The sequence below is a fragment of the Equus caballus genome, chromosome 21 (genome assembly GCF_041296265.1).
Source record: "Equus caballus isolate H_3958 breed thoroughbred chromosome 21, TB-T2T, whole genome shotgun sequence".
Classification (NCBI taxonomy): domain Eukaryota; kingdom Metazoa; phylum Chordata; class Mammalia; order Perissodactyla; family Equidae; genus Equus; species Equus caballus.
Genome location: NC_091704.1, coordinates 16,174,501 through 16,200,399, shown reverse-complemented (window position 1 = coordinate 16,200,399; position 25,899 = coordinate 16,174,501). Strand labels below are relative to the sequence as shown.

Here is a 25,899-nt window from a genome sequence, read left to right as displayed (position 1 = left end):
TCCACTTTGGCGGCCCAGGGTTCTACCAGTTTGGATCCTGGGCACGGAGCTAGTACTGCTAGTCAGGCCATGCTGAGGCAGCGTCCCACATAGCAGAACTAGAAGGACCTGCAACTCGAATCTACAACTGTGAACTGGGGGGCTTTGGGGAGGAGAAGAAGAAGAAGAAAAAGAAGATTGGCAACAGATGTTAGCTCAGGGCCAGTCTTTAAAAAACAAGCAAACAAAAGAATGCTGATGTTTTATAAAAAAAAAACTGAGAGGACAACACTTTTCTTTTTAGAGAGGGTCTGTCCACTTTTGACCAGTATCTGTGGTTTTGTTTACAGATTCTCACTGGAAATCCATTATATGAATCTTATTACAAGCAGGTAAGTTTTGCTGGTGTCTTTCTGGATTGAACTAGAAAGCGAGTGACTGGACAACACAATCCTGAATTGGAGCCCAGCGGCGCTGTCAGTCCCTTGCTGTTCTCTGAATTCTTGGCCAATAGTCCGTGAGATGTTTTCCCTGCTGCCTGTCTGCTGAGCCTCGTCTCAGGTGTTGCTCCCCTTCCAGGTAGACCCAGCGTACACAGGGCGAGTTGGGGCGAGTGAAGCTGCACTCTTTCTAAAGAAGTCTGGGCTCTCAGACATTACCCTTGGGAAGGTATGTGACGAACGGTAGTGATTTCTCTCTTGTGGCCACCCTCAGGGCTCCACTGGCAGGTGAAGGTCAGCCTGTGCAACCACCTTTTTCTGGGCTCTACACTCCTCTTGGGGCATGGGCTGGCCACTGCGAGCCTCTCAGGGCTGTAACTGGTGGATCTAAAGGCTTGGCAATCGCCACCTGCTGCTTGGGTGGCAGACAAGAGGCCTGTGTGCTTTTGGGGTCTTGACAGCTTAAGGATTTATGTCGGCTTTGGAGCGGAGTGGACCTGGCTGTTCTCCGGCCTCTGCCGCTGACCAGCAGTGTGCCCTTGGTGGGAGGGAGGGGCACTCCGAGTGTGTGGCCTCTCTGGACTACCATAAGGCCCACATGCGGCGATGGCAGCTCCTGTTTTGTGAATAAAGGGGCAATGATCAATGGTCACACTCATAAGCATTTTTGTGTTTCCACAGATATGGGACTTGGCTGACCCAGAAGGTAAAGGGTTCTTGGACAAACAGGTATATACACGTATACACAGAGCAAGTGGAGGGGCTGGGCCAGAGCCCCCAGGCGGGTCACGTCTGCACTTCCTTCCTCACTGTTGCCACTGACAAGTATTACTAGACATAAAGGCAGCCATCAGACTGTTAAAATGGGAGGGTTTCATTTTGAAATAAAGGTCTTTTGAACACTTGGAACTATCTTTCATGGTTAGCGTATCTTTTAATATTTTGTATGCTTGCAAGTGGTTAAAATGTTTTCGAAATTTTTTATTTTGAGATAACTTCAGACTCTCATGTAAGTTGCAAAAATAGTTGAGAAAGTTCCCGTGTATCCTTCACCAGCTCCCCACAGTGAGAGCTGCATATGTCATGGCAGCGCAGTGCTCAGAGCCAGACGCAGTGCCCAACCAGAGGCTTTCTCAGGGCTGACCCCTTGTGCATGCACTGTTTTGGGTTTTTTGGTCTATATAGTTCTGTGTAATCTTATCACTTGCACAGCTTCATGTCACCACCGCCACAGTCGGGGTATGGAACTGCTCCAGCACCCCAAAGAATCCCCCTCGTCCTGCCTCTCAGTCGTCACACCCTCACCCCTGGCAACTGCTGGCCTCTCTCCGTCATAATTTTGTCATTTCGAGACTGTTCTGTAAATGGAAGGTTGTAGGACTTACAAATGATTTTAAATGGTCATATTGAAATTTAGTTCAGCCTTTCCCCAAGCTGCATTCCGAGGGGTGTTGTTCCTGTGCCCAAGATCCTTGACCTGGTCTGTTGGCAGAGCACCGTCAGCTGTCCCTCCGTCCCTCGAGAGTCACGCTGCGCGGTAGGGGTTCTCAGGGGCCTCGTGGAAAAGAAACCTGTTGACTTTGCCTAATGCAGCTCCCCTAAACTGATTTACATTCCCTTTTTTCTGCCCGGTGTGTGGGCATTCTGTGGAGGTCAGCCTGAGAAAGGTGGTCTTGTGCTTCTCTCTTTGAAGAAGTTTTAAGAACCGTAATTGTGTTTATAACTTTAAAAAGGTCCATGTTCGTAGGCCCATTGATCAACTGAAAATTCAGTGAGGCCTCCAGAGTCCACTAAGCCTGTGGTGTGGCTGGTGCTGGGTCAGGAAGCGGCAGGGAGGAGCCCAGGCCCCACAGGCCGAGCTCAGGGCCTTCGTCTCTGCGTGGGAGGTGGAGTCCATGTCAGGCTGGTGGCGAGTGGGCGGGCCCTGGTCACAGAGGCCGAGGGGATCACAGTGAATTGTGAGTGTCAATTCTGAAACAGCCCTATTTCAAACCATTTTTAAAAAATCAACGCTTATTTGAACCATCATTTATAGTCTTAAACATATTAAGTGTGCTACATATGTAATCTAGCATTTCCTAAATGTTGGGAGCTCATTATTTTTGAAAGTACATTTATTTGGAATTTTACAGTGTTCAGAATGCAATGAGCTGAGTCTGTTTCAGCATAGTCCTTTAAACCGTGCTCCCAGGGTAATACCAGTTCCAGCTGACGCCGTAAGTGACTTTCACACATGCAGTCCTTGTTGAAGTGAAGGGAAATACCTCTTTCCTCGGAGCTCGCTGCCGCAGACAGCTCTCCCCCTGCTGCTGACAGCTGCATGGGGTTACACCTCCCCGCCTTTTTGGATTTGCAGGGTTTCTATGTTGCCCTGAGATTAGTGGCCTGTGCACAGAGTGGTCATGAAGTTACCTTGAGCAATCTGAATTTGAACATGCCGCCGCCTAAATTTGTAAGTGTCAAAATCCTTCAAGTTCACATTCTTCTATCACCATCCATCTATCTCCATGTTTTCTCTCTCCCTCTTTTTTGTTATTGAGGTGAAATTTACATAGCCTAAACTTAACCATTTTAAATTGAACAACTCAGGTGCACTTCGTGCATTCACGATGTTGTGCAGCCATCACTCCTATCTAGTTCCAGAACATTTTCATCACCCCAAAAGGAAACACTGTACTCCCCATTTCCCCCTCTCTGAGCCCCTGGCCGCCACTAAGCTGCTTTCTGTTTCTATGGATTTGCCTGTTCCGGCTGTTTCATAGAATCCTGTGCCCAGTTTCTTTCACTCAGCATGATGTTTTCAAGGCTCGTCCATATTGTCGTGTGTGTTGGGGCTCCATTCCTTTTCATGGCTGAATGAGAATGCCTTGTCTGGTCTCCCCCATTTTGTGTTCATTTGTTGGTGGGCATCATAATTCATATACAAGGATTCATTTGCACCTGTGTTTTCACTTCTTTTGAGTGCATACCTGGGAGTGGAATTGCTGGGTCATATGGTAATTCTGTGTTTAACTTTTTGAGACCTTCCCCTGTTTTGAAAGCACTTTGAAATGTGTATCCTTTCAATAAACACATCCTTCTGTGGCACCATGGCGGGATGTCTCTCTCTCTCCACAGCACGACACCAGCAGCCCTCTGATGGTCCCGCCGCCTTCTGCAGAGGCCCACTGGGCTGTGAGGGTAAGTGACCAGAGGGGCACCCCTGGCTGTCGTACACGTGTAATGGTTTTAGCCATTTATGATGTTGTTCAAAACGTTTCGCAGGACAATTTATCTGTTTTGTTTCAGAGTGAGTGTGCCACAGAATTTGGATGAAATAACTTTTTCAAATTAGAATCTTGAAACAGCTATAGCCTTTTACTATAATTAGGTGTTGCCCGCTAAGGCAGTTTCAGGAGCTGGGTTCTTAAAATTCTACAGTTTAAATCTTGCATTTCTAGGTCATGTTCTGCGGGTTTTGTTGCTTTTTAATCAGGATGGAAGGGGAAATTGTGAGAACTTGCGGGCGTGAAGACTGCCAGCATGTCTTCATAGCTGTCTCTTATTTCCAGCCCGTTTACACGTTATAATGCCTTCGTTTCTGATGCTCTCATTGCTTTTTGAAAAACTTCTCTGAGCACTTAGTATTATTTTTAAGACAGAGGATGTTGTGCCTGTAAAGCTGTGTTACTGCTTCTAGAGATTAAAGAATGAGTGGTGTCTTCTACTAAGTGGGGAATTACTCGTCAAGGGAACACACGTGGGGCAGGGAGATGGTCTCCCAGGTAATGGGACCTCCTTGCTCCCCACTTGTGAGAGATTGTCACATTTCCTTTTATTTGGCTTAAAAAGCAACATTAATCATAGTCTTTCTGTAAAATAAGGACCCCCCCCCCCCCTCCAGTCGAGGGCTCTTGTCTTGTTTTATGCGGTTGGTCTCTTCTCTCCTTGGAAGGGTTTAGATGGGGAAGGTCTATGCAGAGACAGGGCAGGAGGAGGCCTTATGTGTCTGAGGAGTTGAGAAGTCGTAGTTTGCTGGTGGAGATCGCGGTATCGGAGGATTTCCTTCTCTGTAGTCCAGTTCTGCAACGCCTACTTTGAAAAAGAGCTGCTTTGTTGTGAAAAATAGTGCCAGAGAGATCTTATTCCTTGAACTGTTCCAGCCCTCTCTGGCAGGGGCCGAGTTGAGGCCTCAGGAGGAGGGCTGGTGGCTGAGGAGCCCGCAAAGCTTTGCAGAGAGCAGTCAGGGGTGGGAATGGTGCCGTGATGGGGTCGACCGTTCCTAAGAGACTCGGCATTCTGTTCAGAGAAACAGACAAACCCCAAGTGCCAAAAGTTCTTTTCTGTTGTGAATGTTCCTGGGCTTCTGGAAGAACCTAGAAGCGAGTCTGAGGGATCAGGGAAATCCCAGAGGCTCAAGGCAGACACAGGGCGTTTGTCTTCTCAGCGCTCGCAGCTGCTCATGCGTGCAGTGTCTGCTTCTTGCTTTCTTCTTTCTTTTTAATTCTGGTGGAATACACGTAAGGTAAAGTTCACCGTCTTACCCATTTGTAAGTATCCAGTTCAGGGGCATTAGGTCCATTTACATGGTTGCACAGCCGTCCCCACCATCTACCTCCAGAACTTGTTTATCGTCCCAAACTGAAACTCTGTCCCGTTAAAACATTCACTCCCCGCCCTCCAGCTCCTGGCACCCTCTGTCCTACCTTCTGTCTCTCTGAGTGTGACTCCTCTGTGGGCCTCGTATGAGTGGGATCGTACAGTATCTGTCCTTTTGTGTCTGGCTTATTTCTTGTAGCCTGATGTCCTCAAGGTTCATCCATGTTGTAGCAGGGTTGGAACTTCCTATGTCGTTAGGGCTAACATTCTAGTGTGTGGATGGACCGCACTGTGCTTATCCATTCTTCCGCCGATGGACCCTTTTTGGGGGTGTTTTCTTAGCACTTCCCGTGCCTCCAGCCTGTGGTCAGGGCTGGTGGTGAGAGCTCTGCTGTCCCCGGTTCCACTTGCCTCAGGCTTTATTTCCGTAGGAGGGCAGACTGCAGGGCCCTGCCCAGACCCTCCTCCCTGACGGCCCTTCCTCATGCTGCCTGCGTTTCAGACTTCAGAACAGCAGTAGCTTCTAGTCTGCACTGTAAGTCCTGCCCAGACCTCACTCTGTCCAGGAGGAGCTTTTAATATTTATTTTATGACTGTGAGACACAGAGGACTTCTTATGCTTAAAGTTGATTTGGATAATTGGTTAAGTCTTTGGGTTTTTTTTATATTTGAGTCTTTAGTTCTGTGGCTTGATATCCAGATTTACTTCTTCTTCTTAAAGAACTAAAACCCGTTCACACTTTTGCCTTTCTCGTCCTAGTGAGCCCTGAGCAGGTAGGTAGGGTGATCTTTGTGTCCCTGGCCCAGGGCCGGGTCCTCTTTCCCATTGATCTTGGCTGCCAGAGCTGCCTCCTTCTTCAAGGAGTTCGTCCTGGGAGTGCTCCGAGACGGCCCTGTGCTCTGAGCGAGGCCAGTGGTGGCTCCTGGTCATTTGTGTTCAGCCTCAGCTCAGAGCTTGTTTTGGACTCTCACAGGCACACTTTCTCACGCACTCAGGCTGTTTCTTTCCAACCAGGTGGAAGAAAAGGCAAAATTCGACGGAATTTTTGAAAGCCTCTTACCCATCAATGGCTTGCTCTCCGGAGACAAAGTCAAGCCAGTTCTCATGAACTCAAAGCTGCCTCTTGATGTCCTGGGCAGGGTAAGTGGTGCGCTCGCATCCTGTACTGTTCTGAGTTTGGTCGGCCCTGGGCTGGCTCCCCACAGTCACTTATGAGGCCTGATCACGCCGTGTACCCTCAGGGGGCTTCATAAGACTGGCGTGGATGGAGCATTTGCTTCAGTCAGGCTGGCTTGGGGCCTCCTGGAGTGCAGCTCGAAGGTGCTCCCCAACCTATGGGAAGGTGCTGCTGTGGGCCCATTGTGCACGTGGCAGGGCAGCCTCGGAAGTGAACTCACTCCCCACTGCCCATGCACGGGCAGAGCTGGGACTCGAACCCAGCCCTGGGATTTCCCCCTCTACCGCACTTCCAGGAAGAAGTGTGGGAGTGGGTGTCTGTATCTCCTTAGTAATTTTCTGTTTTTTGTTACTGTTTTTTCTGTCTGTGAGCTTAAGGTAAGGGGACTTTAAATTCTGCTCCAAGTTTAGAAAAAGTTTTATGCATTCTCTTTTTTTAAAGAAAATCCCTCAGTTTTTTTCCATTTAAGTCCAAGTGTTTTAGATACAGCTTTCTACTGCAGATTGTTTTCCCTCTAATGAGGTTTGCGTTACACCCCGACGTGTTCGCTCTGGTCGCAAAGCCCACTTCACAGGGCTGTCTCTGCTGGATTCCCTTCTCTGACTCAGAGGGGATGGGTGTTGTTGTCGTCTATCTGGATGGGATTGCTACGACTCAGCAGGCACCAGCCCAGAGTGGGAGGACTGAGTGGGGCTCCTGGAGCCCTGGGCCCCTGTGGATGCCATCTCTGGGTCTAGCTCCTGACCTTTGGGGGAACCCTGAGGAGCCTTGCAATTTCCTGCCCCTGTGGATTCCCCTCATATGTTCCTGTTTAAATATGACTTGCAGACACTGGCTCATTTGATCGGACCCAGCTAGAGCCTGACTTGATACTTTGTTCTGAAATGAGGCTGCTAAGGAAGGGGACTTCTCAAATCCCTTTGTCCTCCTCTTAGCTGTGGTGTGGTGTAGACAGAGCCCTGTGATGGGGACCTGCGCTGATCACCAACGGTCTTCATGAGGTGTGAGTTTTAACAGCAGCAGGATGAGGTGACCTGTTCCTGCGCGGTGTGTGCCCTTACTTGGTGTCCTTGTCAAATACCTGACTGTTGAATGTAATAATGGCAGACTGTCATGGAGCCAAATCACAGACAAGGCTGGGAGACCCACTGTGGTGGAATGTGCTTTATTAGGAGGGAGCTGTGGCTAGGAAGTGCGTGTTCTGCAAGTCTTCTGACCCGCTCCAGGTCTTGTGGTACAGGGGTCACTTCTCATCTGCCCTTCTCTCCTTTCCCCCTTTCTCCACTCACCAAACCCTCTGTGCACCCAGTGCATGCATGCACACATGCATCCATATCCATGCACCCATTCTTCCATGCACCCATCCATCCGTGCATGTGTGCATCTATATCCATGTACCCATTCATCTGTGCACCTTTCCATCCGTGCACACATGCATCCATATCCATGCACCCATTCTTCTGTGCATGCGTGTATCTCTGCATATACTCATTCATCCATGCATCCGTGCACCCACACATCATGCATCCATTCAGTCATTCAGCAAGCATTTTTCAGAGCCTGCTCTGGACCACACCTTGTGCCGAGCACTGGGAAGATGGGGATGAAATTAATACAGTTCAGGAGGTCAAATAAATAAAATAATGGTTAAGATGCTAATATTTAGTTATTGAGGGCTTAGTATGTACCAGGCCCTGTTTTAGTGCTTTGCATAAATCAAGTCATTGCGTACTTGTAACCACCCTGTTATGGATGGTGTCACCCCCGTTTTCCAGGTGAGGAAAAGGGGCCTTCAGAGTGTCCAGTCAGTCACCCAGGGTTGCACAGGACGAGAACAAGGTCCATGGTCTCCAGAGCCCTCACTCTTACCTGGCACCCTCCAACCCCATTGCCTCCCTAGTCATCAGAGTTCTGGCCATGGAGGACAGTGGTAGAGGGGAGGAGCCTGACCCACCTGAGCAGAGGGGTACAGGGCAGTCAGGGAGAGCCTCCTAGAGCCGATGTCCCAGGGTTACGTCTTCCTGAATGAAGAGATGGGTGGCAGACGACGGGGTGAGAAGGCCAGGCACATGACAGCATGAGCAGAGGCAGCCTGGCATGCTGGGTAGGCCTGCGGCTCTCACCAGGCAGTTTCACCTCAAGGGCTGTTGAGCAACATCTGGAGACATTTTTGGTTGTCCCTCCTGGGTTGGGTGCTATTGATACCAGGTAGGTGGAGACCAGTGATGCTGCTTAACATTCTGCAATGCACAGGATGCCCCACCACAGAGAATGAGCTGGCTCCGAATGTCAGTGGCGCTGACGTGGGCAAGCCCTGGGCAGGGGAGGACTGTGGAGCCAGAAAGGCCTGTCCAGTCTTGGCCCTCCCCGCATATGTGCTGTATCTTTGGGAAAGTTACTCTTCCTGAGCCTCTGCTTCTGAAATTGAGACGACAGGCATAAAGCACTCAGCCTGATGGCACACACCTTTAAAAGGGCATCCATGCTGCTTGAGGGGACTGTGAACAGTTTGGGGTCCCCAGAAGTCAACCTGGAGTCCCAGGAGGCTGGGTTGGGGTGCAGGGGCCCACCACAGGCACAGGGGACTCGGTGTGCCAGGCTGAGGGGCAGAGACTGGATGCCATCAGCAGGGCGGGGCAGGGTCAGAGTGCATTCTAGAGCCAGCTCTGTGGCTACCCTGGGGACAAGACTAGAGGCAGAGAGGTCAGCTAGAGGCTCTGGCCTCTGTGGAGTGCTGGAGAGGTCCACGCCAAGGACACAGCAGCAGGGGTGGAAGGGAGGACCCACAGGGGAGAAACATCCCTGGGCTGAAGTTGGTAGCTATTGATGAGGGAGCAGGTACTGGCACAGGAAGCATCACAGATGGACCCCAGGCGTCTGCTTAGCTCCAGGATCTGGCGCCATGCCCAGCGTTGTCCATTCAGGCCTGCCGGTCTGGGAGGGCTGACCTGGGTCAGGAAGCTAGTGCGTCGTTTGTGCTTTAGGAAATCCACCACACGGCCTTTGACCTGCTCTGGAAACCTATACCCGCCTACCTGGTTTTCAGGGTGCTGGGTGGGCCTAGCACATTCCATGGCACCTGCCTCAGCATCCACCAATGAGAGAGGAGACATGACCCCACAGACCTGTTCAAGTGCATGCCCACGGCCCTGCCCAGTAGGAATGGGGGCGAGGGCTGGATTTGTGCACGTGTGTGTGTGTGTGTCTGTAGTGGGCAGGGCTTGTGTGCAGAGCAACACCTGCACCAAAACCACATGATCTAAAAATCAGGGTGGATGTGATTATAATCACAATAGTTTGTTAGAGAAAATGAACATAGCATGGCAGAAAGGATCTTGGAATTGAGTACTTCATCAGATGATGGTTTTTCAGAGAACCTACAGACTGGTTCTTAAATGCATTTTGATCGCCTCTCTTTAACTCTGCTATGCTCCGAGCCCTCAGAATCTTGAGTTCTGGCTGGTGCCGTTGCTACCCATGGGCCTTTCCTCCACAGTAAGCTTTGGTGCCCCCCTCAGTAAGCCTCAGTACCCACTCCTAGTAAGCCTTGGTACTCCCCTCAGTAAGCCTCAGTACCCCCTTAGTAAGCCTCGGTAACCCCCAGTGAGCCTTGGTATCCCCTGACTGAGCCTCTCGGTATCCCCCCAGTGAGCCTTGGTACCCCCCAGTGAGCCTCAGTACCCCCCAGTGAGCCTGGGTATCCCCCCACTGAGCCTCGGTACCCCTCACTGAGCGTCAGTACCCCCCAGTGAGCCTTGGTACCCCCAAGTGAGCCTCGGTACGCACACAGTGAGCCTCAGTACCCCCCAGTGAGCCTTGGTACCCCCCGGTGAGCCTCGGTATCCTCACACTGAGCCTTGGTACCCACCAGTGAGCCTCAGTACCCGCCAGTGAGCCTCGGTATCCCCCCGGTGAGCCTTGGTACCTCCCCAGTGAGCCTTGGAACCCCCCCAGTGAGCCTCGGTACCCACCAGTGAGCCTCGATACCCACCAGTGAGCCTCGGTACCTCCCCACTGAGCCTCGGTACCCCCCAATGAGCCTCAGTAACCACCTAGTAAGCCTTGCTGCTGTTTGTCTTGCAGGTCTGGGACCTCAGTGACATCGACAAGGATGGACACCTGGACAGAGATGAGTTTGCTGTGGTAGGCCCCTGCCGGGACTCTCCTTCCCACTCTGCTGAGGAAGGAGGGGTTCTGCTTGGGGAGGGGTTCTGGATTCGGTTTTTTTCTTCTTTTCTTTAATTTTTCAAGTGTTTATTTTGACATAGTTTGGATTTAAAGAAAAGTTGCAGTAGTATAGAATCTTCCTCACTCAGATTCCCCAGGGTTATTTTTTGAGTGGGTTGCTTTTTCCTTCCTCTCTCTCCACGTGGGTGTATGTATACACACACACGGATTTTTCCTTTGAACCGTTTTGGGGTAAGTTGCAGACACCATCCCTCTTCATCCTGAAATACGTTAGTGTGTATTTCCTAAGACCAGGGAACTCTCTTACATAACCACTGTCTATTTCAAAATCAGGGAAATGCATGTCGACGTCCTCTAATTTATTATAGTATCTATTATGATGTGTCAGATCTTGTATTTGATACATTACTTTATCAATTATTACATTATCATTATCTTATCTAATCTAAGGATATTATTCAGATTTTGCCAGTTGTCCCCAAAACATCCTTCCCAGCAAAGGAGGCTGCAGCCTCGTCTCTTGCGGGCCCTCTGCTCTGGAGCAGCTTTTCGTCTGTCGTCATGTCTCCTGGCCGCATGGGCATTTTGAAGCATGCAGGCCGCTTGCTGCTGGCTTGTCTGCTCTTTCCTCATGACAATCCAGGCCATGCCCTTCGTGGGGGAGGTCCCCACTGAGGTGCTGTGCACTCTCCTTGGGACACACGACATCAGTAGGGCGTTTGATGTCTTACTGTGCATCATTAGCACGACGTCGACCTTGGTCATAGTCAGGGTTTCTCCCTGCGGAGTCACTCGCTTCCCTGTGCGCAGTCTCGTGGGAGACACGTGGAGACTAAACACCCCCTTAACCTTCCAACTCCCCTGCTGGTTCTTGGACCCTCCCAGGAGCCTCACCTGAATCAGTTAGGATTGTGTTGGTTGCTAACTGGCGATCTTCTAACTCTGGCATTCCTCACACATTCTCTAGCTGGCCTTCTACCGTCAGGAATTTGTTCATTCAGAGTGGACTCATAAATGCGTCCAGAGGTTTCTCATCCTTTCGTGGCGGGATTTATTTTGCCCAGTGGGAGCTCCTCCTATCTGGCTCCTTTGTCCTTTGGTCACACCCCATCATTTTCTGAGTACTTGCTTCCTTTTGGCACGGTAAGATGCTCCTGGCTCCCCCTGAACCTTCCCTGCCCCAGCCACATCGTCCACTGTTTCTCCAGGGAGCCCCAGTACCTCGTACTGGAGAATAGTGTTAGAAATCAGATCTGGGTGCTGGGGTGTTCAGTGCTCCTGGGGTGCCAATGCTTCCAGGCCCTCTCAGCACACAGAGGTGGGAAGTAGGTGTACGTTAGATGTGGCCTACAGATGCCCCAGCACACTGACATCCACTTCCACATCTGCTGCTGTCTGTGCCAGAGCCCTGGCACTCCCACCTTCTTCTCCTTTTAGTGGCAGCTGTGGGTCTGTGTGTCCAGTCGGCCATCTCCTCACGTAGCTGCCCTCCCTCCACACCCCTGCAGCTCTCCACCTGCCTCCAGCCTCCCAGTGGGCTGGGCTGACTTCCCCCCGCGCCTGCCCTCCTCACCCTGGGCCTGTGTCATTCTGTTCCTCCTCCTTTCCCTCCACGTCACATACATCTTTGACTTTTCTCACCTATTCATGGGATGTGTTCACTCACCTCGTGCCATTAAATCTCAAAGTAGAATAAAGCAGTCCCTTGTAGTGAAGGACAGCACTTTAATAGATAGTAATTAAGTTCAACCAATCCCCCGCACACACCCCAAAAAGTCTGAATGATCTGGGAATTTCTAAGTTATAGAAAAATGATGAAATACAATATCCCTAAGATAGATCTTCTGTTCTAGGAATTTTAACATCTTTAAAATGTGACTTTACAATATATACACAAATTGAAGCTGCTGATTATCGTACTATATGTGTGTAAAGCCTTTGAGATTTTAAATTTCTAAGTGAAATTTAAACCATTTTCCAGGGAAATTATCAATTTCTCTTGCAGTTTTCCTCATAATCCTTTACATCCAACAGTACTCAGTTGTATGTGTTTTTCCTGCTACACGTCGACTCTGTTCTGCCTTTTGACTTTGAGCATTTTCCGTGTTTCTCCATCACCCTCTTGTGTTACTGGCTGTACATTCTTTCTTTCTTTATTATGGTAGAATACACCTTACAGTTTACCATCGCCACCACTATTAGGTGGACAATTCAGTGGTGTTAAGCACAACCACACTGTTGTGCAGCCGTCACCAGCAGCCGTCTCCAGGACTCTCTTCACCTTCCCAAACTGAAACTCTGTCCCCGTTAAACACTAACTCCCCCTTCCCTCAGCACCTCATTATTCGTTTTGTACGTTTCTTTTGACCGCACTTGACTTTAGGTGTTCGTGTCATTGCACGGCTCTGGGGGTGGTCCCCAGGAATGGGGCACTTGGCCTATGGTGAACCCATGAACACCTGTCTTCTTACTGCCTGGGTTTACGTTTTTGTTTTGTTTTTATCATTTCTCATCATTTCAGCCAAGATTTATGTTCTTCTAGAAATGACTCTTAGAATTGTGTCATTGTGTGTTTCTTTTCATCACTAGCTGCATCTAACATTTTGTAGAGTTTTTAAGAGACTGTAAATTTTACCTATGTTAACGATCTGTTCTCTCTGCAAATAGCAACTTAAGGAATATTTTGAAGTGTAAAGGGTTGTAATTTTGGTTTGATTTTCTTACATTTTAAAACAGACTTTTAAATCCTTGTTTTAGACAAAGTTTCCTTTTCTTGCCTGCTTTGAACAGGAGTGCTGCCCTTCCTGGGCAAGGCAAGCCCTTTCCCATTGTTTTCTGAGTCTCCCAAATATCTTGAAGTACATGCAGCTCTCGTCGTGTCTTTAGACTTCCAAGTTCCAGTACTTTGGAAGTTGTCAGTCCTAGAGCTGGTGACCCTCCTGTGGGGGACGGGACGTGTGGAGTCTGGCATGATTGAATTCCTTGTGTATTCATTTCAGTCTCGTGTGATTAAACAAATGTCTTGAAAAATTATGGATTGGAAGCATAGCTCAACAGAAAAGGTTTATTTTTACTCTGTTCAGCTTGGAAGCAACCTCCAAAGAGCAGTCTTTGTCACATCAATGCAGGCCCTGAAAGGGCTGCCCTCCCGCCCGCGGCCCGGGACTTGCCACCTGAGCATGCTTCTCTTTTCACTCACAGGCGATGCACTTGGTGTACCGAGCTCTTGAGAAGGAGCCCGTGCCCGCCGTCCTGCCCCCGTCCCTCATCCCACCTTCCAAGAGAAAGAAGACAGTGTTCCCAGGTGCTGTGCCCGTCCTGCCTGCCAGCCCTCCGCCAAAAGACAGCCTCCGCTCCACACCTTCCCATGGCAGTGTCAGCAGCCTGAACAGCACAGGAAGCTTGTCTCCTAAGCACGGCATTAAGCAAACACAGGTACAGGGCCCTCTGTGTGAGGCCACTTCTCAAAGCAGCTATTTCCCCGTGTAGAGTCCCAGCAGGATGTTTCTTGGGAGAAGGTAATTTGTGACCCCAAAAGGGTAAAATTGGTGATTAAATGAAAAAAAATTTAACAACAGGTATCTTAGTCCATTTGAGCTGTTATAATAGAGTACCACAGGCCAGGGGGCTTACAGACAGCAGACATTTGATATCAAGCCTGAATTGAGTTTGCTCACCCGTGGCGCAGCAAGCCAATCTCTGACACCGGGTGTAGTGGAAGAAAGTAGGAATTTTATTATTGCACGGTGCTGAGCAAGGAGAAAGGGCAGCTAACGCTGAGATCCCAAACTCCCCAAAAAGCTAAAAGGAAGGGTTTTTATTTGTGGTTTTAGGTAGGAGAGGGGGAGCATATGGTCTTGCTGGTTGGAGCTTTCCCACCAGCCTGTCTTTGGCCTTGAGACTACTTACAGAGAGGAGGGAGCCTCTGACCTTGCTGGTCAGCAGCTTTCCTGCCAGCCTGTAGCTCCTTGTTGGGAGGAGGTAATGAATCCAGGTGCTTGTCCCTGGCTGTGTCTGTCTCCATGGAGAATAGTGGATTCTGAAGCCAGGAAGTAAGCAGGGAATGAGTGTTTTGGTTCTAACCCCATATATGCTGGGTTTAATGTTGGGGAACCAATATCAGGGCTGGTATCACATTTATTTGTCTCAGTTCTGGAGGCTGGAAGCCCAAGATCAAGGCGCCAGCAGATTCCATGTCCGGTGAGAGCTCTCTTCCTGGCTCAGGGACAGCATCTTCTCACTGTGTCCTCACGTGGTGGGAGTGGCGAGGGAGCTCTCTGGGCCCCTTTTATAACGGCACTAATCCCCTTCCTGACAGCCCCTCCCTCATGACCTAAGCAACTCACAAAGGTGCTTCTATACCATCTTCTACACCATCACATTGGGGGTTAGGTTTCAACATACGAATTTGGGAGGGCACTCAAATATTCATTCCGTAGCAACAGGGATTCAGAATGAACTGTCCCATTCACTTGCACATAAATACCACCCTTCCTCAAACACACCCAGCACATCCAGGTTCTCTCCTCATGTCTCTGCCCCTCCTGCCTCAGGCAGTCCCTCTGCTGGAGGGTGCATCCCCAGATTGCACCACGGCACCTCATTTTGTGAGGCCTCTGCTTGCAGGGCACCTCCTCAGGGGAGCCTGGTATGACTGTACTTGACACCCAGCGTGTCTGGGGCCCTGCCCACTAGCCCTCCTCCCTCCACCCTGCATTCTTCTAGATTTCCCATGCCTGGCCTGTTGTATAGTTCATTATGTAATGTGTCTCACTGCCTCCCCACCCCTGTGTTAGCAGAGTTAGTTCTTGGTTATAATCTCAGCATCTAAACAATCTCTGGTACCTTGATGCTCAGTCAATACGTGTTGAATGATCAAGTGAATGAGGAAGGCATCCATCTCATGTCAGGAAGACATGTGGGGGCTCCTGACTCTCCGCACGGCAGCATCTTATATATCAAAAAAGACGTTTCTTGGGGTCTGTCCTGTGGCCTAGTGGTTAAGTTCGGTGTGCTCTGCCTCAGCAGCCTAGGTTCGGATCCTGGATATGGACCTATACCATTTGTTGGTGGTGTTGCTGTGGCAGTGACCTGCATATAAAATAGAGGAAGGTTAGCAACAGATGTTCGCTCAGGGCCAATCTTCCTCAGGAAAAAAAAAGTTTTTTGTCTGGCAAATTTAGCATCACAGTGGGTTCTTTATAAAACAGTACCTCTGAGAGTGTCAAAAACATACAAGAATGTGAACGAGAGTTACGCTTGGAATCACGCCTTGTCTTCTGCTTCATTTGTGGTTTCAAAAGCAAAGCAATGAATTGTGACAAGAAGAAGGCCAGCCGGCACCACAACACAACTTCAGAATGTGAATGATAAAAATGAGAAACGCATGATCAGATGATGATTTCTCTTGCTCATGACATATTGGTAATGTTAAGCATTCGACTCAGGAGGCTCATTCTTAAGGAGCTTGTAGAACAAGGCATCGCACCGTAGAGTAAAAAAAAAAAAAAAAAGAGATCAGAGAGGGTCAAGGCGGCTTGGTCACAGGGCCTCTAAGCTCCCGTCACTGCCCCACCAGGAGGAGAGGCACGGCCACCAGGAGCTAGGCTCCGGTTGAGTTTTACGTGGCTGTGTGTTCAGAAGCTGGTGTCTGGATGGCCCAGCCCGGGCATCTTCACCAGCCATGCTCAGCGCCTCCTGGGGCTCTGCGGTGACCTGAGGCAGGCCCTGCCTGTTGTAGGGAGACAGATGATGAGCACATCAATAAACAGGGGAAGGTCAGACAGCCACGAGAAAGCAGTGCAGGGCCTGGCCTGGACGTGTGGGCGTGCGGACGGGGCGTGCTTCTGCAGACAGCACTGGCTGGAGGGCCTTCTGAGCTGACGCCTGAATGACAGAAGCCATCAGAGCAGTAGCCCATGCCAAGGCTCTGAGGTGGGAGCCTCGGTGTGTTCTAGAAACAGAAAAAAGGCCAAGGCAGACTGAGCCAGGGGCAGTGCAGTGGGGTCAGAGAGGGGGCTGAGGCCCGTCACTTAGAGCGGTATGAGCTGTCTTCGTTTTCTGAGACAACCCAGCACCTTGAGTCTGCGACATTCTTGCCCAGAGTTCTTAAGCCCCGTAGGTCGGGTTAGTGGTGCTGTTTTACCGACGGGGGAGCACGTGGGGTGGAAGTTGCTGAGTGCCGAAGGTTGACTAGCCTCCTAACCCCTTTTTGGTGATCTGCTGGCTCTCCCCCGACCCTGGGAGCACTCCTGACTGGACCCATTTTACCCCGGCCACTGTCAGAGTCGGGGAGTGGAGGAGTGTGCCTCCCCTTCCCCAGGGATGGGGCAGCTGGTGGAGTTACAGATATGAGAACAGGCATTTCTGAGGACTCACAGTCCCCATGCTCTCCCCTCCCCAACTTCCCTCGTCTCCAGGCCAGTGACTCCCTGCCTGGGGCCCTGGTCCTGCCCTCCCCGCCAGGTGGGCTGGAGCCCCTTCCAGTCATGGGTCTGTTCCCATTCACTAGGGGCCTGTGGCTGCTGAGCGAGCCTTAAAGCCAGCCCTTGCCAGGAGACCCAGCTCCAAGGAGAAGGCTGGCCCATGTTGGATTTGTAGCCACGTAGGTGATGGGATCTTGCTGCCAACATACCCTGAGACCCCAAAATCAGGCAGTGAGTTCATTCATGCAGGGAATGTTAGGACTCTTGTCCCAGAGTCGTAATTTCCTGGGACCAGTGGGACACAGAAACCCATCTCCCCCTCAGCTTAGCCTGCCTGACCCAGGACTACTACTTCTGTGGGACTCTTGGCATCTGAGGTTCAGCTTGCTCCAGCCACTTGACGTAAAGACAGCAAGCCTCTTCTGCATTAGATTCCTTTATGGCTGCCTCTCCATCTCCCCTACAGAGTTCACATAATGCGACAAGTAAAATACAGATCTCTCTCAGTCTGAACGCTTGCTGCCTGAGCCCCTGCTGTTTGAATTTGGTCCACAGATTTTGGTAAATTTTGTGATAAATTCCTTGCTGTGCTCAATCATTCTACTCCCTGTCCCAAACCCCAGAACTGGCACGATCTGGGTAATGTGGTGTCCCTGGCTTCCCAAACTTGCTTTCTGGATTCCTGGTGCTCGCCTCAGGATCCTGCTGGACTTGGATAACAAGGGAGACTTGTTCAGAAAAAGCAGATGAGGAAAAATTTGTCAAATAAGGAACAGAGATGCTGTGAAACTTGGTGTGGTGAGGGTGCCGAAGGTCAGAGGTAACGCATCCAGAATTAGCAATCACGAGGACCTTGGCGCCTCTGCATTAGGAGGTGCACATGTCCTGGTGGACCCCTGAGGGCATTTGTCTTTCTTAAGTAAACTTGAGCAAGTGGTGCGAGGCCACATGAGCCGCTGCCGGAGTCGCGCTGCGCTGGGCTCTCAGCTCCATCTGCCGGAGCAGCGCCCTTGTGAGTGGTGCGGCCCGGCACTTGCAGGTGGTGGGCGTGCTCGTCAAGGCCTGGGCTCCCCATCAGCACGAGGGGCCCTGAGTGCCTACCTGAAGTGCAGAAGCCTTCTTCACGTCAGTCTCATTCACTGCCTGTCAGTGCTGTGTGCGCGCCAACACCTTCCAGGGGGGCTGCTGTGTCACGGAGTGGGGCCAGGGACAAAGAAAAATGGAGTACAGCATCCTGGAGCTGCAGGCGTCGAGAACACTGCTGGCAGCTGTGGAGAAGTGTTTGCAGACAGAAGATGAAGGACCTGGAAGGCTGGCTGGCGTGGGTGCCTGGCTGGTTCTCAGGAGGCGGTCCTTCCGAGATGAGTGGTCAGCAGGGTCTTGCCTGGCCACTTGAAACCCCTCCAGGAAAGAGATCACTGGCTTCCCTTCATGCCCCAGGTGGCGGGGATGGAAGGGTTCTGGAGGATGGACCTGCTGGATCTTTACCTCCCTCTTCACACAGGGAGATTGGGGTGCTGTGATGGGGTGGAGGAAGGCACAGACTAGCCACTGGGTGAGAATGACCGCCTTGGCATTAACTTCTCTCAGCCTCAGTTTCCCCAATTAAAGAACTCGGATCCTGTCTGCTCTCTTGGCTCATGGAGTTGTGAGGAGGGTTTTCTTCTAAAACGTGCCTGAAAGCACTTTAATAGAGGCTATCTGTAGGTGATGAAAAGCTTGAGGATTAACTTTTAAAAACCCTTTCAGCCGACAGTGACCTGGGTGGTGCCTGTGGCAGACAAGATGCGATTTGATGAGATATTCCTGAAGACCGACCTGGATCTGGACGGCTACGTGAGTGGCCAGGAGGTGAAGGAGATCTTCATGCACTCGGGCCTCACCCAGAACCTTCTAGCACACATATGGTAAGGATAGATGGGTGGACATCTGCTCCTCAGCATTTGGGCCCACGCTATATGGAAGTGAGGGTTGTGGGTGGCTCAGAGGAGCCCTGTGGAAATGAGGCTTGTGCTGTGTGAAGGACTGGAGGGGGCGGTGGGGGCCTGGGCAGTCAGGGGGCCTCTGCAGCCCTGCATAGGCCTCCGTGCCCGCCTGGTCCTTTATTCTCGCCGGGCCGATGGGGCGAGCGAGGCATGAGTATAAAGGCCGCAGCCTGTATTCCATGCATGCCAGTTCACTCTCCTCCTGCAGGGGTCTCCTGTTTCATCCCTCTGGAGACCTCTGGGGCGATCTGCTTTAACAGCTGGGGACCAGTTCTTGCTGGTGGTTATGCTGGTTCTAGTGGGAAAAGCAGCCTTCCCCACAGCCAGTCGGGGTGCAGGCGCTGGGCCCTGCCCCCTCTGGGGAGAGCGTGCAGAAAGGATCCCGAGGGCTCCAGCAGGGCTGCCCGGGCAGTCGGGGCTGTGGCAGCCTCTTCTAGGGACTCTGCCCTCTGCAGGTCCACGACTTGGCTCCCGGGGGAGGGCGAGCTGTTGGCAACACTCTGGTCTACACCTCAGGGCCCAGTGGAGGAGCCAGCCCCACTTTCTTCCAGGGCTGGGCAGAGCAGTCTTCACAGTGCCGGGGCGGCTCTGTTTATAACTGGCTAGTGGTGAAGTCACTTTCTAGCTTTCTCCCCAGAACCCCAGCCTTAGAGGGCTTCACTTGGGGTTATAGGGAGAGAATTTCCACATAATTCTGGAGAGATGGATCCCTCCAAGTAGAGCTGTGACATTTAGCACATTACTGAGTGACTTGGGGAAATGACCGTCCTTAGCAATAGTTGATAGAGGTCCACATTGTGAGGTGAGGCCTCCACCCGAGAAAATGGGCCGTTTCTTCTGAAGGAGCTCACGACACCCAGAGCCAGTCACCAGAACCTGGTGCAGGCCCCTCACATCTAGTGCCCCCTTTTAAAAACTGATAAAGCATAGTGCCCCCTTTATCACCCTGAAATGGACGTGCACAGAATTCAAGGGTGGTGACACATCCCCAGATAACATAAAGGGACAGTGCGGGGAAAGTAATTTCTAACAGACCTCAGCCTGTAAGTGGTGTAATGGCATGAGATCACGAACATGTTTGGACTGAAAGAAGGAGCGCAGAGGCATTGCATGCAAGAGCAAAGGGAAGGGACAGATGCCTGAGCTCAGCAGTAACCTCTCAGAAGTAAGACCATGGGCTCGATGGTCTGCCAGTGGCCAGGGGAGGGGACATCGCTGAGGTGGAGAGAGCGTGCCGAGAGGGATCACGGGGAGAACACGAGCGCCCGGTGCCTTGCTTGGCAGCGTGGTGGCTGCCACAGACGGCTGCAGACAGAGCTCCCGGCACGTGGCCTCGGAGCCCACGCTCCTTCCGAGCCGAGCGAAGCAGGACTGGCCCTCGCAGGCAGATGGAGGAGAAATGGTCTCGCTGTGAAATTGTCACAGCCTGCCCTCGAACCAGGACAAGAACAAGTCCGCTTCTCACCGAGCCTCTATCATCACCGTTCGGCGGGATCGCCCCACCCCCTGGGCCCAAGTCCGCTGAACGTTCTGCTCTCCTCTGCTCCGCCTTAGGAAAGGGCTTCGAGGCGCCCGCGGGAAGTGCACGTGCAGCCGGATGCGAACGTGCATGCGGAGTGGGCCGAGGGAGCGAAGGGCGGGCGTGGGTCACAGACCTGGAGGCCTTGTTCTTACCGCGTGAGGCACCCTCCCTTTCCTGTCTGCCCGGACGCCAGGCCACTCGGGCAGGGACACTTGAGCAGCGAGGGATTGTGCTGTGTAGCGCTGTCGTGCCTGGCCTTCCAGGCCCCGAGCCCTCCTGGAGATAACCCACAATGCTGCTCTTGTCGTCCCCATGGAAAACCAGTGGCTCAGGTGCAGGAGCCCAGCGTGCGTACTCAGCCCGAGCTTCCGTTTCCGCAGGAATGGCTTTTGTGTACTGGACCATCGCAGTCCACGCGCTCCGTGAAGACCCGGGTGTATTTCTCCTAGCTGCTAATGAGGTCTTCCCAAGGGACAGGCTCCTCGGCGCCGCAGGTTGGGCTTGGTGGCTCTCCAACCAAGCCAGGAGCTCTCTCCTGCCGTCACAGCCCCTCCTTGACCAGCCTTGGGGCAGGATGCTTGGCTGGGGTGCAGGGACTTCTCCCCAGCGGTGGGGTGTTCAATAGAAGAGGAGTTGCTGCTGTGACCTCTTGTTTTTATTGTCGTCGTCATCATCTAGTTTTTAAAAGCCTGGGTTTCGCGACTTGTATGCGTGGCGCAGGCTGAATCGGATGCCTGTGATGTGTAATTAGCATCCCCACGTTTCTCTCAGGGCCCTGGCCGATACGAGGCAAACGGGGAAGTTAAGCAAAGACCAGTTCGCCTTAGCTATGTATTTCATTCAGCAGAAGGTCAGTAAAGGCATCGACCCTCCTCAGGTCCTCTCGCCGGACATGCTCCCGCCCTCCGAGAGAGGCACTCCGGTTCCAGTGAGTAGCTGGGGAGCCTGTCGTGTTTGTGCCCTTCCCCCGGCCCACCACCAGGTGGCGCCAGCGGCCTGTGAGCAGGGGGCGCGTGGGTGACCCAACCTTCACCAGGGGCCCCAGGCGTCTGACTGGGCTGCCTGGTAGTCCCCAGGATGGGGGCTGAAGGGAGATGGCTTTACCCCTCATGCTAAGACCTACTAGTTCTTGCTGTGCGGGGAGGTCAGCTTGCTCGTCGGTAATTCTGTGTCTGAATTTGATTCCAGGACGGTTCAAGTTCCCTTGGATCGGGGGAGTTCACTGGTGTGAAGGAACTTGATGACATCAGTCAAGAGATCGCCCAGTTACAGCGGTATGCTGGAGTGGCTCCGTCCCCGCAGATTCCGAGTCTCCCCCGAACCCTGTCCCGGATTGTGGTCGGAAGTGTCAGGGTCTTATGAAACACTTGGAAAGTTGACCATGACAAGTTTGTTCAGCAGAAAGGGAGGGACGCAAATTCCCAAGTTGTGAACTGACTCCACAAGCTCCAATAATGACGGTCTCAGTCGGAGGCAGTCTGGGCTGGGGGGTCTCAGGCAGGGTGTTGCTAGGCAGCCTCAGCCACCCTCTCGACTCAGGAAGGCCTTGTCATCCCTCGACCCGTAAAGTGACCAAGTCTCAGATGGCAAGTTAGTGGCTTAGCACCAACAGCTAAACTGTGAGAGAGAGGCCTCGTGGCCACGTCTCCAGCTCCACTCCCTACACCTCTGCTTTGGTTTCTCCATCTGGAAATGAGGCTTTGGATGGGCTGTCTGCACTCTTGGAGTCCAGCATAAAGAAGTATATCCACTTGTATAGCCCTGTGATCCTCTTCAGAGCAGCGTGCTCTTTCCAGTTAATTCTGGGTAAGGGCACACTCTGTGCTTTGAGTGGCACCGAGTAGGACTTAAAGGTGCTTTGCCCTCCATGGGAAAGGGAGTGCTTACCTGACCAAAATGAAAATGCGCACGTGGGCTGGATCACGCTCTCAGCTGGAGGCCCCTCAGGTGTGGTTTACGCCCCTGGTGGAGCAGAGCCCTGAGAAGCTAAGGCAGGTCAGACGTTGGAGGGGGACAGTTAGGTGGGTGACTGGTCACGAAGCCTCAGCCTCGGCCGCCTGCTGAAGCTGGACTCCCTGCTTCATGCTCAGCCCAGAGGCTGGCTCCTGTTCTGTCGCCAGCTCACAGGGGCCATATTTCCAAACCAGAGATCAGCATGTGCAGCCTGGCAAGGCTGAGAGGATCCGTGAGGACGGTGGGCCGGTGTCCTAGAGCCTGGGCGGCCGTTAATTAGGACCGCAGATTGGGGAGGGAGGGCACGCTGTAATGCGAGGGTCAGGGTTTTGGAAGGGACTGTGGTGTCTGAGTCAGGCCAGAGCTGCCTCTTTGCAGCTGTGTGGGCTCCGGCAGCTCAGGGAGTGTTTCCTGGTGAAGGCAAAGAGGCAGGTGTGTGCCGAGTTGCAGCAGCCGGGCCTGCAGGGGCCCCCATGGGGGCGTGGGGAAACATGCCTCTCCCCGGCTCCTAGGTCCTGGCACGAGGGGTTGTTCTGAAGAGGACGTTGTGTTGTTAGGTCATTCTTAGGCTGTGGAAATGAATATTCAGATGCTCACAGTTTTATGTTTACCTGAATGTCCCAAAGAAGACCTTGTCATTGTGCAAGTGCTGGGTTCCCCATAGGGGAGGCAGGGCGTGTTGGCCACGGAGGTTCCTGCCACTGAGGCAGCTCCTTTAGGCACAAGAGGAGTGTCTTCTTGCCTTCAGGCTGCTGTAACAAACCATTACAGCCTGGGGGGCGCACACAACAGACGTTTACTTCTCACAGCCCTGGAGGCTGGAAGTCCAGATGGAGGCATGGCAGATCTGGTGTCTGGTGGGGTCCACTTCCTGATTCACAAATGGCCATCTAGTTGCTGTGTCCTCACATGGCGGAAGCGGCCAGGCAGCTCTCTGAGGTCACTTTTATAATAACACTGATCTCTTTAATGGGAGCTCAACCCTCACAACCTAATCACCTTCAAAGGCCCCACTTCTGATACCATCACATTGAGGGTTAGGGTTTCAGCATATGAAAAGCGGGAGGACACAAACATCTGGCCCATAAGGAGGAGAGCAAAGCTGGTTGCTGCCTGGGGAGCTGTGTGCTGCTGAGGAGACGGGCAGGGCCCCCCTGCTCAAGTGCCCGGTGTGCGCCGCGCCAGCCGCAGCCTCCTGCAAGGGGGCAGCTGCAGGAGCCAGAGACCCTCACTGCCGCTTCTTGCTGCCAGGCCTTGGGACTCCCCACCCCGGTTTGCATCCCTCCAAAGCTCTCAATGTGGCTCCCCCAGCCAAGCTTTTCCTTCCTCTTGACTAGAGCCTTTTTCTACCAGGTTTGCATTCGCAGGTCGCTTCCTCAGAGAGCCACCCTACGCTGGCCATCCTCTGTGAGATGGTCCCCCACCCCCTTTCCTTGTCCCATGGGGTTTCTGTTGTGCCCCTTACGTTACATTCATTCGTGCACTGACTTGTCTTCTCTTGCCCTCACTGGCCTGTGAGCTCCGTGAAGGCAGGGTCTCTCGTGGCATGTCCCTGGTGCTTCAGAGCTGGAGACACTTGCCCGTCAGTGAGCCAGTGCATATAGGACTTGGAGACTATTAGTTTTTTCTTGCCGTGTAACAAATCACCAAAAACGTAGTGGCTTAGAACAATGCAAATTGTTAGTGCACAGCTCTGTAGACCAGAAGCCTAGGTAGGCTCGACTGGGCTCCCTACTCAGGGTCTCACAGGGCCGAGGTCAAGGTATCGTGTGAGCCAGGGGAGAATCCGAATTCGCTTCCTTGTGGCTGTGGGTCTGGGGTCTCCTCTCCATGCCCGGTGTGGCCAGGGTACGTTCTGCTTGGAGAGGCCCCTCCATCTTCACTGTCAGGAGGGGCTTGCTGAGTCCTCCCACCCTGAGCATCACTCTGACTTCCTTTTTGAAAACGCTCTGCTTTAAAGGGCTGCGTGGCCATGCTGGGAGGGACGCCTCATCGTTTGCAGTTTCCACTCACACTCGAAGGGGAGGGGATTACGTGGGATGAAGGTCACTGGGGGTCATTCCTACACTTCCAGCCCCACTGGGAGGGGTCAGCCGAGGTGGGTCTTTGTGGAATGGATGGAGCTGGGTCTTGAGAAGATGCGGTGGGGAAGACACACCACAGTGATGGTCGACTCACTCTACCTGTGTTTTGTGAAATCTTTTTAAACTCTCAGGGAGAAATACTCACTGGAGCAAGACATTAGAGAAAAGGAAGAGGCCATCAGACAGAAGACCAGCGAGGTCCAGGTAAGCACGCTCTGCGTTTGGTCACGTGGCCCTTGTGTCAGATACAGCGCAGGGAGCCCTGTCAGTGGTGTGGACGGGGCAAAGGGGAGGTGGCTCTGCGCTTGTTGGAAACTTGAGCTTGTGGGGCTTCCAAGTAAAGTTTGTAAATTTGCTATAGCTGTAGTCAGGCGCTTCTTTCTTTTGATTAAGATAGATAATTCACGTACTGTAAAATTCACTATTTTAAAGTGTACAACTCAGTGATTTTTAGCCTATTTATTATGTTGCTTAGTTGTCACCTCTATCTAGTTCTAGAACATTTCCATTACCCCGAAAGGAAACCCTGTCCTCTCTCCCCCAGCCCCTGGCCTTCACTAATCTGCTTTCTGTCTCTGTGGATTTACCTGTTCTGAATGTTTCGTATGGGTGGAGTCTTACAGCAAAGGCCTTTGGTGTCTGGCTTCTGTCACTCAGCCTGAGTTTTTGAGTTTCAGACAGTGGCCTCTAACCTATTCTCAGGGCAGTCCTACATGGAGTGTCTCCTAGTGGCTGGCAGAGACTGTGGTGGTCCGAGTGCCTGGACTCAAACCCAGCTCTCCTTAGCAGCTGTGTGACCTTGGGCAGTTACTTTAACATCTTCGGGCATTGTGTGATGTTCGTAATGGCTGTTCTACTTTCTTGGGTTGTGGGGCTGGAACAGAGGTTCTGGCCTGTGCTCAGTGCTCACAAGGGCACCGCCCCTGCTGTTCTCCGTCATCTGAGGAGAGGGGAGGCTGTGCCGGGAGCAAAGCAGTCAGCGCCTGGGCGCCAAGCCCTTGAAGAGACATAGGTTCCCGTGCTGTCTCAGGTTTGAATTGATGGAGAAGGCATTGTCACCGTGAGGGGACTCCAGTTGTCTGGGGACTCTCAGAGTGAGACTGATCTGGGACTGGTGGTCTCTGTTGGGGGCTGTGAGTGCTCCCAAGCCTGGGAGGGGGAAAGAGGAGCACAGCCAAAGAGTCAGGACTCCAGTCCTCCCTCGGTGACCTGGATGGGTGGCTCAGCTCCCAGCTTCCATCTCCCCAGCTGGGGTGGCAACAAGGATCAGTGCATGGGCTACTCTGTGCAGGGCCAAGAGCTATGTCTGGCTGAAGTGTGTGCTGCGTGAGTGGCTGGTTCTTTCTGGGCCACCTCCTGGGCTGTGGACCCAAGCAGGCCAGGAGAAGCTGCGCCCAACTCAGTTGGGCTCATGGGGTGCTGGGTAGGCTGCCCTCCCCACCCCACACACACAAGGGGCTAGAGGACTCCGTGAGACACGTAGTAGATGGCACGTGATGTCTGCCCGCCACGCAGTCTGGAATGTCCTCTCTGGTAGTTGTGGTCTGTAGGCAAGGTGGGGTGGGTG

General features: G+C 52.3%; 1 protein-coding gene across 40 annotated transcripts in view; it reads left to right on the top strand.

Annotated features, from left to right (window-relative positions):
• Window positions 1-25,899, top strand: part of EPS15L1 (epidermal growth factor receptor pathway substrate 15 like 1) — a 93,363-nt gene that overhangs the window by 18,809 nt on the left and 48,655 nt on the right. For 36 of the 40 annotated variants that reach the window (XR_011430294.1, XR_011430293.1, XR_011430291.1 and 33 more), the window contains exons 2-13: window positions 330-371; window positions 559-648; window positions 1,101-1,148; window positions 2,776-2,871; window positions 3,537-3,599; window positions 6,013-6,138; window positions 10,259-10,318; window positions 13,565-13,798; window positions 18,538-18,695; window positions 21,067-21,223; window positions 21,484-21,569; window positions 24,464-24,536. Coding sequence is in view for 36 of the 40 variants with exons in the window: in XM_070246110.1 (XP_070102211.1) it covers window positions 330-371; window positions 559-648; window positions 1,101-1,148; window positions 2,776-2,871; window positions 3,537-3,599; window positions 6,013-6,138; window positions 10,259-10,318; window positions 13,565-13,798; window positions 18,538-18,695; window positions 21,067-21,223; window positions 21,484-21,569; window positions 24,464-24,536 (1,233 nt within the window). In the remaining 4 variants the exon portion in view is untranslated. The remainder of the gene's footprint in view (window positions 1-329; window positions 372-558; window positions 649-1,100; window positions 1,149-2,775; window positions 2,872-3,536; window positions 3,600-6,012; window positions 6,139-10,258; window positions 10,319-13,564; window positions 13,799-18,537; window positions 18,696-21,066; window positions 21,224-21,483; window positions 21,570-24,463; window positions 24,537-25,899) is intronic. The other 4 variants (XM_070246100.1, XM_070246103.1, XM_070246104.1 and 1 more) reach the window with 1 other exon arrangement.